The 13,596-nt window shown below is 40.8% G+C and overlaps 1 protein-coding gene across 6 annotated transcripts in view; it reads right to left on the reverse strand.

The window, feature by feature from the left end:
- The window catches only part of akap9 (A kinase (PRKA) anchor protein 9), a 65,981-nt gene that overhangs the window by 40,034 nt on the left and 12,351 nt on the right, over positions 1-13,596 (reverse strand). For 5 of the 6 annotated variants that reach the window (XM_026157292.1, XM_026157289.1, XM_026157288.1 and 2 more), the window contains exons 3-13: positions 10,836-10,880; positions 10,175-10,237; positions 8,331-8,480; positions 7,215-7,370; positions 6,858-7,013; positions 3,864-6,737; positions 2,612-2,674; positions 1,094-1,241; positions 849-919; positions 616-736; positions 322-419 (exon numbers count right to left, since the gene is read on the reverse strand). In XM_026157292.1, coding sequence (XP_026013077.1) covers positions 322-419; positions 616-736; positions 849-919; positions 1,094-1,241; positions 2,612-2,674; positions 3,864-6,737; positions 6,858-7,013; positions 7,215-7,370; positions 8,331-8,480; positions 10,175-10,237; positions 10,836-10,880 — 3,945 coding nt within the window. The remainder of the gene's footprint in view (positions 1-321; positions 420-615; positions 737-848; positions 920-1,093; positions 1,242-2,611; positions 2,675-3,863; positions 6,738-6,857; positions 7,014-7,214; positions 7,371-8,330; positions 8,481-10,174; positions 10,238-10,835; positions 10,881-13,596) is intronic. The other variant, XM_026157290.1, reaches the window with a different exon arrangement.

Genomic DNA, 13,596 nt, shown 5'->3' on the forward strand with positions numbered 1-13,596 from the left:
AAACACTTCAGAGCTATAAAATATTATTTCCCATATAGAATAATTTCCATAGCAAAACCTTTTACTTTTCAGTTTTATACTAACATAAAATGATACAGCACAATTCATGCACTGATGCATGCAGTCCAACCTGCTAATTAAGAAATTTCACAGCCAATGAAACTACATAAACAATTCTCATTATTTCTGCTGTGAACATATTCAAATATTTGATAATGAAATATTTGATTGTGATAAAACAAAAGCTCAAAGCTTGGCTGGAATTAGCTTGTAGTGTAGAACTGAAGCACAGCTTGTGGCTGCGGGTGAGTAAGTTTCTACCTTGTTCCCATCGTCTCTCAGCAGAGCCTGGAGCTGTGAGAGTCGACGATGTTCCTGCTCAATCCTCTCTCTGACCTGCTGAAGCTCTCTGTAAAGCTCTAAAAATAAAAAGAAAGAAAAATAAAAAGAAGGGTTACATTTTGTTTTTGTATCCGAGTGTGCACCTGCAGCGGGTGAGGTAAAAGCATTTAGTAGCCACACAGTAATTAACGGTGACCCCGTGGTGCCGCATTCAGGAGACTCATGTGTTTTATTACATGCAATATTTGTTTAATGTACTCGTTAAAAGCGTACCTCTGGCCTCCAGGATCATGGAGGTGGAGTCACTAGTTACTGGTTGTTCCTCTGAAGTGAGCGGCTTGCTCTCTGCATCGACGCTCACCAAAAACTTTTCACCAAAGATTTTTCGAAAAGACTAAAAAGAAACAAAGATGAGGCTGAATGAGATAATAATGAAGCACCACACTTTCTTTTTTTTAAAAAGGGCAAGGATTCACCAAATTCAAATATTATTCCTTAGTAATTACCAGAATAATCGCAGTGCATTCTTCAGACACGGCTTGCATCACATCCTGGTATTTGAAGCTTTTTTGTTCATCTAAGAAAAACAAGCACAAAAATTATGTAGGTAATATAAAATCATAAAGGTTTTGATGTGTAACTATAAGCAGGCAGTATTAAAAACAAAATCGTGGAGGACACATGAGCCCATCAGATTGCTGCTCTGCTTTGCCACAAACACAGATGCACACAAAGCTCTCTATCTGCTCACCCTGCGCACCGCGATCTTTCAAGCCCTGCAGCTGCAGCTCCAGAGAGCGTGTGCGGGCATCGGTCTCCTCCTGCAGCAGCTCAAACTGGGCAGCGTGGATCTGAGACAGGCTAATGCGCTGGGCCTCCATTTGCAACCTGCACTCACCCTTAAAGCAGGAAGAAGAGATCATCTCATCAACATCAAATAACCCATAATGGGATGTGTCTTTTCATACAGATATTCAGTATATGTATGCTATTAAATATATATACACACACACAAGTACAGAATTATGATATTTATATACAAAGGAAAAAAAGAGAATTAAATATAATCACATATCAGTTATAATTGACCACAAATTAAATTATGCAGAATACTACATTAATGTAATAACCAGAAGACATAAATTATTAAATAACATAACGCCAGCAATCATATTTGTTTGGCGGAGCCGTGATACGAGCCATCTGTGTTTAGGATGTGAGGTCTGCTATTATCACTTCTTTAACGAGGAACAAAAGGCCCACGGTGAGGCTTCTCTCTCTAATTATGCATCGTGCATTAGCACAAACTCATTATGGTTACACACTTGTGAACCTGCGATTCTGTTACCTTTGATGTCAAACGTTTTAAAGTGCACTCTACATTCTGAACAGGGTGTACTTTAATGACGCCATCTCCCCGTTCGCACTACACCTGACGGATGCAGAGCAGACTCTTTTCAAACCTGTAGCTATGCAGATGCTGCTGCTTAAAAACATGCAGATGAGAGATGGTCAGTGCCTAACAAGCAGATGGCAGCTGTGCTATTATGTGACGCTGCTACAAAATGACATATTTTTACTCCAAATACTGAAAAAGGAAAAGCTCAAATATATAAAACAATTCCCATATTTGTTTTTAAGAGACTTGCTAAAGTGGGAATGGAGTGGTTTTATTAAGAAGTAGTCTACAGTCTAGTTCCTAATGTTAAACTGAGGTTTTTACATGTTTACAGAGATTTTAGGAGCATATTTTTTTGCACAGAAACCTGCACACTTTGTTAGCTTCTCTCTTCAGCAACCGCCTCGGGTACTGTCAAGGATTATCCCCAGTTGCTCCCTGACATCAAGGACCATTTTACTTTGAGAAACAGACTTTCCCCCCCTTACTGTATTCCTTACAGCATGCTTTTCCTCTGATGACAATTTTTATTTTCAATTTTTGGTGAGGCCGTCTGATACGACTGCTGATGCAGAGTTTATTTTTCATTTTGCCTGGTGAAAATTTTCTGCCTACACAACAAGCACATCCACTTGATAATTTGAGGCACGTCGAGTGTGGAAATGATCAAATCTCGTTGCCTGTACCTACTCGTGAACAGGAGGAATTTATTCATCAGACGGGTGTAGGATAAAAGCACAGGTTGCACTGTACTGCAGCTGTATGAGCGGGTTGTTTTTTAAAAAATATTTTGACCTTTACATCGCGCTGTTTGATGCATCAAAGCAACTGAAAACCAAAAGGCAAGATGTGAGCTTAAGTGACATTTACATGTTCGGTTGGCTCTCCCTCGACAGCGTGCTCCGAGCCTCCGGTCGGCCCATGTCCGCTCACCTAAAGAAGCAAGCAAAGTAAATGTATTGTAGTTTTTAAAGCTGATATTTTCCCACAAGCGCTCACAAATAAGACAGCGATGAACAGAAATGTAAGATGCACTGCTATGGATCACTTCCTGAGTGGGAGCATGGAGTACATCTAGTAACTCTTTCCTAAAAGTATCCACTACACTTTACAAAGGATGCAGGGATTTTATAATCTCCTGTTTAACCCAGTATTAACTCTGCACAGAACATCAGTAAAGTCCTTTAAATAGAAATGTAGCTCTTACACTGCAAATCAACTACATATCTACTAAAGTAAAACTTTAAAGTGCTGCGTTACATTTTTAACCCTTGCTTTTTTTGTATTTTGGGGGTTTTGCATGTTTGGCTTTTCCAACCCAGGAGGTGAGAGAAACTAATGACGAGGCACAGATGTGAAAATGGCAGACAGACACCGTACACGATCTTTTTGTACTCTTTGTGCATTTGTGACACAGACACAGAAGTGACTGGGTTAAAATGGCTTCTCACCTCAAACCCTTCACTCCCTGCAAGATGGAAAGAAACTAGAATGTACACATTTCTGCACAACTGCAATGATTCAAAGCTATCAGAAGACTCGCTGACTGCTTTTCTTCCCCATTTCCAGCCATTTTAAAAAGCAGCATTATTACGCGGAGTTTGAGGAGGAGCTGATTATAAATATTGAATAGCGCCTCTTTAAAAAGTAGAAATGAGCAGAATATCAATGGACACTTCAATGCAACATGCAGGCTGCATTGAGCGTGCATATTTCCCACAATTACCTCGCTGAATGGTTAAACTTGAAACTGTATCTTTCAGCACAGCAGCCTGACTATGTTGCTCAGTGCTACCTTTCAGAGCAAGCCTGAAGGCAATCTGCAATCATAACTGTGTCTCACTACAGAGAAAAATATGTCAGCGCTGAAACGCCTCAGTCACATTCTCTTCAATATTTCAGCAAGATCTGGCTACGAATACACAATCAGCACATTTTTTTTTACAAAGCTAATAATAATAATAATAATAATAACAACAGTGTTAACACCAAGTACCCCAGCATTAATTGTGATGCAGTTTTAACTCTTTTCACAAGCTCTTTCATCATTTAGACATATACTGTAAAAAAGGCAAAGGAAAACGGTAGCAGCGTGCTGCAGCAGATACATGTGAGTGCCTACCTCTCTGCTGATGTAGCCTCTGCCTCCGTCTCCCTGGTATCCGTCAGTGGAGTCCTCCTTACCGGCCCCCTCTCCTGAACGAGACGCAACCTGTCTCTCCATCTGAGGCTGCATCTCATCCTCTGCAGCACTTTTAGCTCTCTCTTCTTCAGTCGCTGCCTCCTCTTTCTCCTCCCCTTGTCTTTCTTCTCTGCTTTCTGAAAGAGCTGAGCCCACTTTGCGCTCCTGCTTCGACCTCTGCCGCCTCTTGCGCCTGCTTGACCCTGAGCCTGAGGATTTCTGCGGGGAGGCTCGTCCTTCAACAGGTCCCTCCCCCGAGGACTGCACCGCTGCCGGGGACGGAGTCTGTGAGAGCCTGTTGAGCTCCAGAGTCAGCCGAATGGCGTCTCTCTCGTGTTCAGCTGCCTGTAAGAGGGACTGAAGAGCCTTGATCTCTTCCTGCAGAGACTGAATCTGAATGTGATGATCCACCGAAGAACAAACTGGCTCAAGAGCTGCCTCATCTTCCTGGCGCTTAGCTTTTCTCTGGGCATCCTGCCCTCTTATCTGCTCTGTCGTAATCTCCTGCTCCTTTTCCAGTTCCTTCTCTAGGATTTCATTTCGGGCAATGACCGCCGAGTTTTCTCGTCTCACTTTCATCAGCTCTTCTTCCAGTTGTCCCACTTTGCTCTCTGTAAACATTAATTGCTCTGTAACTTCAGAAAGCCTTCCAGTCAGGCTTTCCTTCTCATTCAAAGTAACATTAAGCTTCTCCATTAGTTCAGTAGAGTGTTTTTCAATCACAGCTTTATCAGTTGTGTCCTCCATGTTGCTGGTCTCCTCCAGCTCTCGAATCTGTGACTGAAGGCTGGCAATTTTTGCCTCAAATTCAAGCGTCTCCTTCCGTGTCCTCTCTTCCAGCTGCGTCTTTGCCTCAATGAGACACTTGTACTCTTCCTTCAGCTCCTGATAATTGACCTCGAAATTCTTTTCAGCAAAAGAGAAAGTAGTTCTCTGCTTTTCTACTTCTTCCCTAAGCTCAGCTACTTGTTGCTGGATTTGATTGTTCTCTGCCGTGAGTGTCTCAATTTTCGTGATTTTTGAGCTAATCTCTTCTTTCAAAGTGTTATTTGATTGGATCAGCGTCTCCTTTTCCTGTTCATGCTCTTTAAGCTTGTTCTCCCAGTGCTGCTCTCGCTCTTTTGCTTGGTTTTCAAGTACGTCCGTCTTTTTTAGTATTGTATGCATTTCAGTCTCCATTCTTGCTCGTTCTTCTCCACCCTTTCTGAGTTCCTCAAGCTCGACCTGGAGCTCTTGGAGCTGCTGGACGAGCTTGTCTGTTTTAGAGCTGTGCAAAGCCATCTTCAGGTCTTCTTTGAGTCCAAGAATCTGGTGCAAAAGTTCATCCCGTTCTGTGGCAAATTCTGCTTTCTCCCTTTGTAACAAACACACTTCTTCTTCATAACCAGCACGCAGCTCATCCAGCGCTTTCTCGTGTTTGATAGCAGCTTCATTGAGAAGGTTTTCTGTGTTTAAGAAGTTCTCTCTTTGCAAGTCTTCCCTCAGATTGGTGAGCTCTTCTTCATGACTAAACAGAAGCTGGGTCCTCAGTCGTTCCAGCTCTGCTTCCTGTGACTCTGCCATGCGGTCCAGCACAGCATCCTTTTCCCTCTCCATCATCTCCAGCTTAATCTTGTAATTGGTTATTTCAGATTCATGTTTAGTTTCAGCTTCTTGTGCGGCTTCCTGAGCAGCAGACAGCTCACTCCTCAGATTGTCAATGGTCTCTTGGAGCTGCTGCAGCTCAACTTTTTGGCTTTCCTGAGAGAGAAGACTGTGGGATACCTGCTCCACTTTGTCGTTAGCTAAATGCAGCTCTTGAAGAAGACCATCCACCCTGGCCTGCAGGCTGACCTTCTCTCTGGCTACTTCGCTAAGCTCATGTCTGGCTTTTTCGTGCATAGATTGAAACTGCTCTAAAGTTTCTTGGAGCTCCCTAATCTTAGTGTTAAGTGCATCCACCTCAGCAGCACTGCCAGTGGGAGTTTGGGACAGTTGTTGAGCTTTTAGAAGCTCGAGCTCTGCGTGATGTTGCTCAGTCATTTGCTGCACTCTCGCTGCATGCTGCAAATTAAGCTCCTGCTTCATCTGGACAATTTGCTGGCCGTACATCTCGTCCAGCTCCGCCCTGAGAAGCTCCAGCTTCCTCTCGGTCTCTCCCTGCATTTTTTGAACGGTGTCACTCTCAGACATGCTGCCCCGGTGACAACGCTTCTGCAGATCTTCGACTGTGCCCATGAGCTGCATGATTTCATTAGATGACATTCGCTCTTTCTGTCTGGAGGTCACAAGTTCACTCTTACAAATTTCCAACTCCTTTTGCTCCGTCTCCAGTTGTAATTTACAACTCTCTACTTCATTTTTATAACTCTCCAAGTCAGACCTTGTGCTTTCCAACTCATCCAGACATTTTTCCAGCTCAGATTCCTTTACAGCCATTCGCTGTTGGAGCTTGCGCAGATGTTTCTCTGAGGTCTCCAGCTCATCTTCGAGCTGCGTAACAGAACAGTCACGTTCTAAAATGACTGTCTCCTTCTCTGCTATAATGAGATCTTTCTCATCTGACTGCGGTATAATATTCTCATCTGTAGTCCTTCCCACATGAGCAAGTTCATCTCTGAGCAGAGTCAGTGACCGCTCATGTTCTGTGATTATTGCAGTTTGCTCTGAAATTAACTGATTTTTCTCCCTCAGTGTTTGTGCAAAAGACCCCTCTGCTGCTCTCAACTCTGTCAGTGACTGCTCCTGACTCGAAATAAGGTTTTCTTGTTGAGCAATCAGCAAGTCCTTTTCATTTATCCTTTGGACAAATGATTCTTCAGCTCTTCTCCCTGACTACGAAGACAATTACATCTTAGAAATGCTTGGGCTACATTTAAAAAACACACTGTGCAACCAATTTAATTAAACACAAAAATATTAACATGTAGCGTAACAGACAAGGCAACTTCTTACCGACTCCATCTCACTGATCTCTTCCTGGAGTTTTCTGACCTCAACATTCATCTCGTCCAGCTGCTGTTGGTGCTGAACAAGCTGCTGCCGGGCCTGTAGAAGATCAGCCGCGGTGCTGCTGTGGCTCGTATTCCTCAGTGATTCACCTGCCTGCAGCTGTGATGACCAGTCAGATAAGTCGGTACAAAAAATAAAGGGGAAAAACACAGGTCCAGTTTTTAAAGGTTATAAGACCACCTTATCACAAATATGTATTGCTTATTAGACTTTAAATTACAAACAAAAGTATCATATTAAAAGCGTAAGAAGTACAGAACAGATAAACAGTTCGGTTGATAAATATGAAAGTATTTTTACCTGCTGGAACTGAATTTGTAGTTTTTGGCTTTGCTCGGTCAGCTCCAAAAACTCTTTCATGATCTCGTCTTTCTCTTTACGGGCCTGCTGCAGGTTGGATGTGAGCTGGGTGATGATGCCATCTCGCTGCTTCAGTGCTGCTTCAAACTCCTGCAGCTATAAATTTAAAATGGAATTAAGTGAAATCGTCAATTTACACAGCTTAACCAGTTAATACTCATATATATATATGACTGAAAAAAAGAGATGAATGAGCTGGTGTTTGAAGCAATAAAAGGAAACGTGCACATACAGGTTGAACTATAGCACTGCCAAGGAGGTAAAGGTCAGGAATAAAAATATTCCCCATCTTGATAACTTTAAACTCATTGTGAAACTGTTTAAATGTCAGGTGTGATTATAACGTTCTGACTCTATCAATTAAAAATAAATGGAAAAATTTCAAAAGGGCTTAAATTAAAAAAAGAAAAGAAATTCCTCCCCAATTTCATCACTTTGTGCACCTTATGAAATTTCCATTATTACAAAAGTTTCCCTTCTGATCACTTGGGATTTGAGTATGGACCTCAAAATTGGCTTCTGAGTTTAATTGGTGGAGCCACTGTACTTTGTTATGGCCTAAAGCCTTGGAAGACTAAACGATCACTCAGGGATACAGATGGATGCTGATGAAATCGAGTAGTAGCACACACTATGTGCACATATGTCTGCCATCCTGGGATAATCAATAAATTACAGGAGACAATGTCAAGACTTTCAAACAAGTGAATCTAATCTTCTTACATAATAACAAACAAGCCTAAGAATCATTTTGATTAGTTTTTAGTTTAACTTACTAAAAAGCATCATCTCCTTTCTACGCATTCTCTCAATACACCGGCTAATGGACAGTGGAAGAGAAAGAGAACACCTAAACCCTGTGTAATGAGGGAAAGAGGAAGACGACAGTGGAGATTCATGGATGTAGTGAAGGAGGGCATGCAGAGGGTTGGTGTGACAGAAAAGGATGCTGGGGATCAGGTGAGATGGAGGCAGACCATCCACTGTGGCGACCTCTAAAGGAAGCAGGGAGGAGAAGAAGCAGCAGAAGAACAGCGTTGTGCTAAAAATCCTTACCTGCTGCATGCCTTCTGCACCAAACGCAGACCTGATTTCGTCAAGCTCTTGACTCAGCTCCTCCACTGCCCGCGTCTTGGCCTCTAGCGCATCCTCCAAATCCTGCCTCGTACCACCTTTTGTCACCTGTTGCAGGGACTCCTCCTCCTCCTGAGCAGGAAAATACCATGAAGAACCAATATGGCATTCACAGGAATAGACGATAAGGTTTTAGAACAAGCTTAGCAGTTAGTCGCCACCAAATAGCAACAGCTTTCAAGTTAGATGAGATAAGCAACATGAAAGCAAATGCACAAAATATAATGCATATTTATTACCTATTGAGGTTTCAAAGCATTGTTATTCAAAACGACACAGCCTTGAAACTTACTGTAAATGATACGTTTTACTGAATCGTAGAAAGGCTCAGAATTCGAATTAGATTAGGAGTTAATGAGGCCTTTAATGAGGCGGGTATGAATATTTATAAGTTTCTGCTGAGACCCATGTTTTTACGATTCTGCCTATAAGGTTCATTTTTCCATCAGCTCCCTTACTGACCAATTACTGATCTACTTTCTGTGTTAAAAGAATGAGAACTGAGCGCCGGTTTAGCTCACAGGTTGAGCAGGTGAGCATCTTACTCTGTGCTAAACTTAGCAGCTTGGGTTCAACTTTGACCTGCAACCTTCTGCTGTGTGCCCCCTCCCACTCCATCTCTCCACTTCACTGTACTAATAAAGGCAAAAAAATAGTAATTAAAAAAGGCTTCAATGTAACCATTATCGATTATTATTATTTTCATCGATGAACAGCAGAAAAGGGCTTGCATGTAACCAGATCATCTGTCTCCATCTCACCCCATCCCTACTATCCCCCTCTATCACACGGACCCTCAACACGTTCTTCACTACATCCATGAATCTGTGGTCTTCCTCTTTCCCACTCCCAAATGCAATCTTCTGGTATGGAGAAGGTTCATCCCACAATAACTGTGATAGCTAAATGCTTTGATCTAAATCTGATTTTTTTTCCTCCCCTCCTTCAATTTCTTTGTCTGCCATATTTCAAAAGGCTGGATAACAAACCTCAGTCATCAAACTCTTCAGATTTATTAACAATCACAAGAGGGACAGATCACGTCACTGTAATTCAACTTTTTTTTTTTGCTGAAAGAAAAAGTTTTCCAATCTTTTCTTTCATCAGTGAATACACAAAAGATACTCTTATTAAGTTTAGTTGAAGGTTTTCTATTCGGGAAGAAGATTAGATTTTTCTTTAATGATTCTGTTTTATGTAAAAGGGTTGTAGCAAAGAAGAAAAAAAGACTTCTGTCAACATTTAATCCCATAGTTTGTCTTTGATTTGGTCTTTCGTTTATCCTCAGTATTCTCCTGTAAGTCTTTTTGCACTTGAAACCACATTTCTGGTTTTGCTGTTTCACTGTCTCAGCTGTATTGATCAGCAGCTCTCCGGTTTCTGTCTCAGTTCGAACATCACCTCGGTGACTTAAAAGAAAACGGCTCTTTGTGTAACACCTTCTGTGCTCTAATCTTCCACCGTATCTCAACTTCAAAGAATTCACGCCTAAGCTATGTCACAAACCTCTGTTCAGTCGGAAACATGTGAATCTTTTGGGCTTTCAAATTTGTCATTTATAACAGTAATGATTTCTTTTTCTTTTCCACATCTCCCTTTTCAAATACTTCACATACATACAGGTACGGCACATAACAAGTGTGGTTAGTGGGTTATAGGAAATATTACAGGAGATTAAAATATTTAGCAAACAGAGTCAGGTCCAGCAGCAAGTGTTAGCAAGGCCAAAGCAGAGCTGAAAGAACTGCTCGATCAGATTACTGTACCCAGATAAAATCCTTTGAAGACATCATTTGGTGCTCTGTGATCTCATCAAGGCATCCATTTACCTGTTAATTCACAAGGCTATCCGTCAAACATTAAGATCGGGGAAATGCAACAGAGGAGCTCATAATTTTAGAGTTTAATCTCTCCAAAATAGCCTAAAGCATTTATTTAAAAGCATTAACTAAAGTCACATTTGAATTATACCCTAATTTGCTTTTTTTCTCCATCTAGTCAAACATAAAATCATCTTACAGACTCAGTCAACAGAGGCTGTTAATGATTTAAAATGTAGTGTTATTAAGCAACAAAAAACAAAACAAAAAAAATACAGATTTCAGTTATTGTCCAAGAAAGTGTGCAGCAGCTGGCAAGGACACAGTATGAGAGGAGAAGCGATTTATCCACAAAGAATATTTCCTGAACTATTAAGTGGCTAAGAGGAACAAAGAGAACATCGCACTCTGTCTTATGATTTACAGTTTCCATTTTCACTGGAAACCCAAATAATATCCAAGAGACTCCAAGAAAATGATCAAATAAAATGACAAAATGTGGAACTGTAGCTAAGGGAGTTAATTAAAACACAAGTGATCCTACATACATGCTACAGGTGTGACATTTCTGTGAAAAAGTGAGGATTTATATTACAAGAAGTCTCACCTCTGAGGAATAATCCTCTGCAGTGGTGGAAACTTCACTCTCTGGCTGCAACACAAAAAATGAATAAAACCAACACATTAGCCACATAAAACAAACGATTTCAATCACAACCATTCACTTCACTTTTTTTAAATCATTTTAATTCTTGCAAATGTTGTCCTGACATGAAAAACAGTTACATTAGTTACTGCAATTCCTGAAACTTTATTACTTTGTTTAGAATTCCAAAATGTTCAGCATTAGAATGAGTGTCTGCCATATCTCCTATTTCTGTATGCACTCTGCATTCAAGCATGGGGCTGGGGTACTTGTGTTAGAGCTCTTTTCTCACTCCTGCAGTTTAATGAGCACTAGGGGTGGGGGAAAAAAATCGATACTGTGTAGTATCGTGATATTCTGTTTGCTAATAATGTATCGATACAGGGACAGCAGAAATCGATATTTTGTTACAAAAAAAGTTTTTGTGGACTGGAACTCTGACTTCAGAGCATGTTGATCCTTTTTCTGAGCAAGAATCCTGACATTCCTTCACTGTCCAAATGTGTTTAACTTGTTTTTTGGCAGCAATAAACATGACAGTTTACTTCTTTTAATTTAAGACATGTTTTATTTTAATTAAGTTTAAAACTTTTTTATTTAATGTAAAATTATATTTTGTTTTAATTTACTTTCAAATTCTCCAGTTGCTGAATGGGCTGCATAGTTATCATAAATTGCATAGTTCAGAATAGCTATAATTGTACCAGATGGTTGCATTCAGTTAAGTTGGACTAGTATGTAATACAAACCGTTCAGTTTGTCAACAATAAAACTGACTGAAATGAGAGAAAGACTGAGTGTGAGACTTTGATCTTAGATAAAATGAATATTGATAAAGTTTACCTTTATGTACAGAATCTGAATATCGCAAAATATTTTTAAAAATTGCAATAATATCGTATCGCGCGTTAAGTATCGTGATAATATCGTATCGTGGGATATATGGTGATTCCCACCTCTAATGAGCACCATTATTAAAATCTCTTCGTGGGTTCATTCCTGGGTCATAAATTCAAACTGTACTAGGGCAGAGCAGAAGAAGAACTTGAACAACACCTCAGCTGTGTTTAGGGTAACGTGCACTCTTCATTTTGTGAGGAACAGAGCGGTCTACAACTTTTCAGAGACATGAAAATTACTTTCATTTTTATTTTATGAAAAGATTAGAACGTGACAGTAAAGAGGAAGTTAAAGCCAACACAGGAACAGCAGCTCCTACCATCGACTCTCTGCAGGCATCTGTGGGAACGACATGCTAACACAAGCCTCCTCAGCCAGAGTGAGATTAAAGCTGAGAGTATGTCAGACCCAACTGAGTAACCGGAGCTTGATTTTCAAAGCAGTGATGAGCAGTCAGGCTTGTTTCAATCTAACCTCGTTTCTACCCATACATGCTTCTACAGCGGAATCACTGCAGCTCTAACATTTTTCTGTATAATACTTTTAAACACTAAAAGGAAAAAACGAAGAAAAAAAAAATCAGGAAAGGGATCTGTGCCATAGCTTAAAGTTTTTATTGTTAACAAGTAATTTTGTTACTGTGCATCTAAGGCCATGCTGTGAATTAATGCCAAAGTAATGTATTAGTAGTGTAAGATCGTTGGTGAAGTCCTGTTCTGAATACTTGTGCACACCTGTAATGCGTGAGGGATCGCCTCCACTGTGTCATTTCAAACTTGCAAACTGAATTTCTTATTGGGAAAGAGAACCAAGTCTCATGGACCCAAATCTGGAAATTGAAGATTGCATTGTTTTACCCAAAAATGCCTGCAATTTCAATTCAGTGTGAGTAGGGACACACTGGCAACCTGCTGTTTGGCATTTTTAACATCTGGCATTAAATGTTTTCCCTCAGAAGCCTCAGGATATTACAACGGAAGCCTTCACTGACCCTGGGGGGCCCGTTCACAATAACTCTATGCTTCTTCTTTTCTGTCTCATCTTTCCCCTCAGCCCCAAACCTGTTGCAGCAGATGGCCCTGCCCCTCCCCAAGCCTGATTCTGCTGCACGTCTCTTCCTGTTGAAATGGATCTCCCTTTCTCATTATTGCCAAGTGCTGCTCATAGGGGACTTTTCTCTAATAGCATAGAATATTTGTGCCTTCTAGGATAAAGCGCTTTCTGAACTGATGCCATAAAAATGAAACTGAATAGAAAATTGAAGTGCAGGAAAAACAACAAGCCAATGTTTATGTTCCAGCCCTAAGTCACCATCCTCTTGGACACTGCGTATTTGCCTACAGAACCAAGCGCAGCTATTATCACTTCAGGTTAGTTTGTCACTTAATTAGAGGTTTGTGCAATTTACTTTGTTGAAATGGTCCATGTGCAAGAAAGAGGTCAGAACAAGGCACAGAGTCCTGGAAGTGGTGTCAAGGTGCACAAGCGGACAACACTGAAGGAAAGATCAACCTCATTTAAATCAGTTTTTTAGTTTTTTGTGTGTGGACTCATTAAACTACCCCCTCGCATTCAAATCGATTGAAATTCCACACACAGACATGATTAATATCACAGTTCTTTTGCTGCATGACAGTTTCCACTGATGCAAAGAGTATTATGCAAAGGTCTAAGAGGCACCAATTAGTCAACCCACTCATATTTGGGTTTAAAACTCTTTGAGATGCTTGACAGCGGAAAACACTGATGCTGTTGTGTTTCCAGGCAACCCTTCCTTTCCACCACAAGCCCCATGAGCAGTTAGTCTGGGATAAGGGAAAAA

The sequence above is a fragment of the Astatotilapia calliptera genome, chromosome 22, assembly GCF_900246225.1.
Source record: "Astatotilapia calliptera chromosome 22, fAstCal1.2, whole genome shotgun sequence".
NCBI classification, from domain to species: Eukaryota; Metazoa; Chordata; class Actinopteri; order Cichliformes; family Cichlidae; genus Astatotilapia; species Astatotilapia calliptera.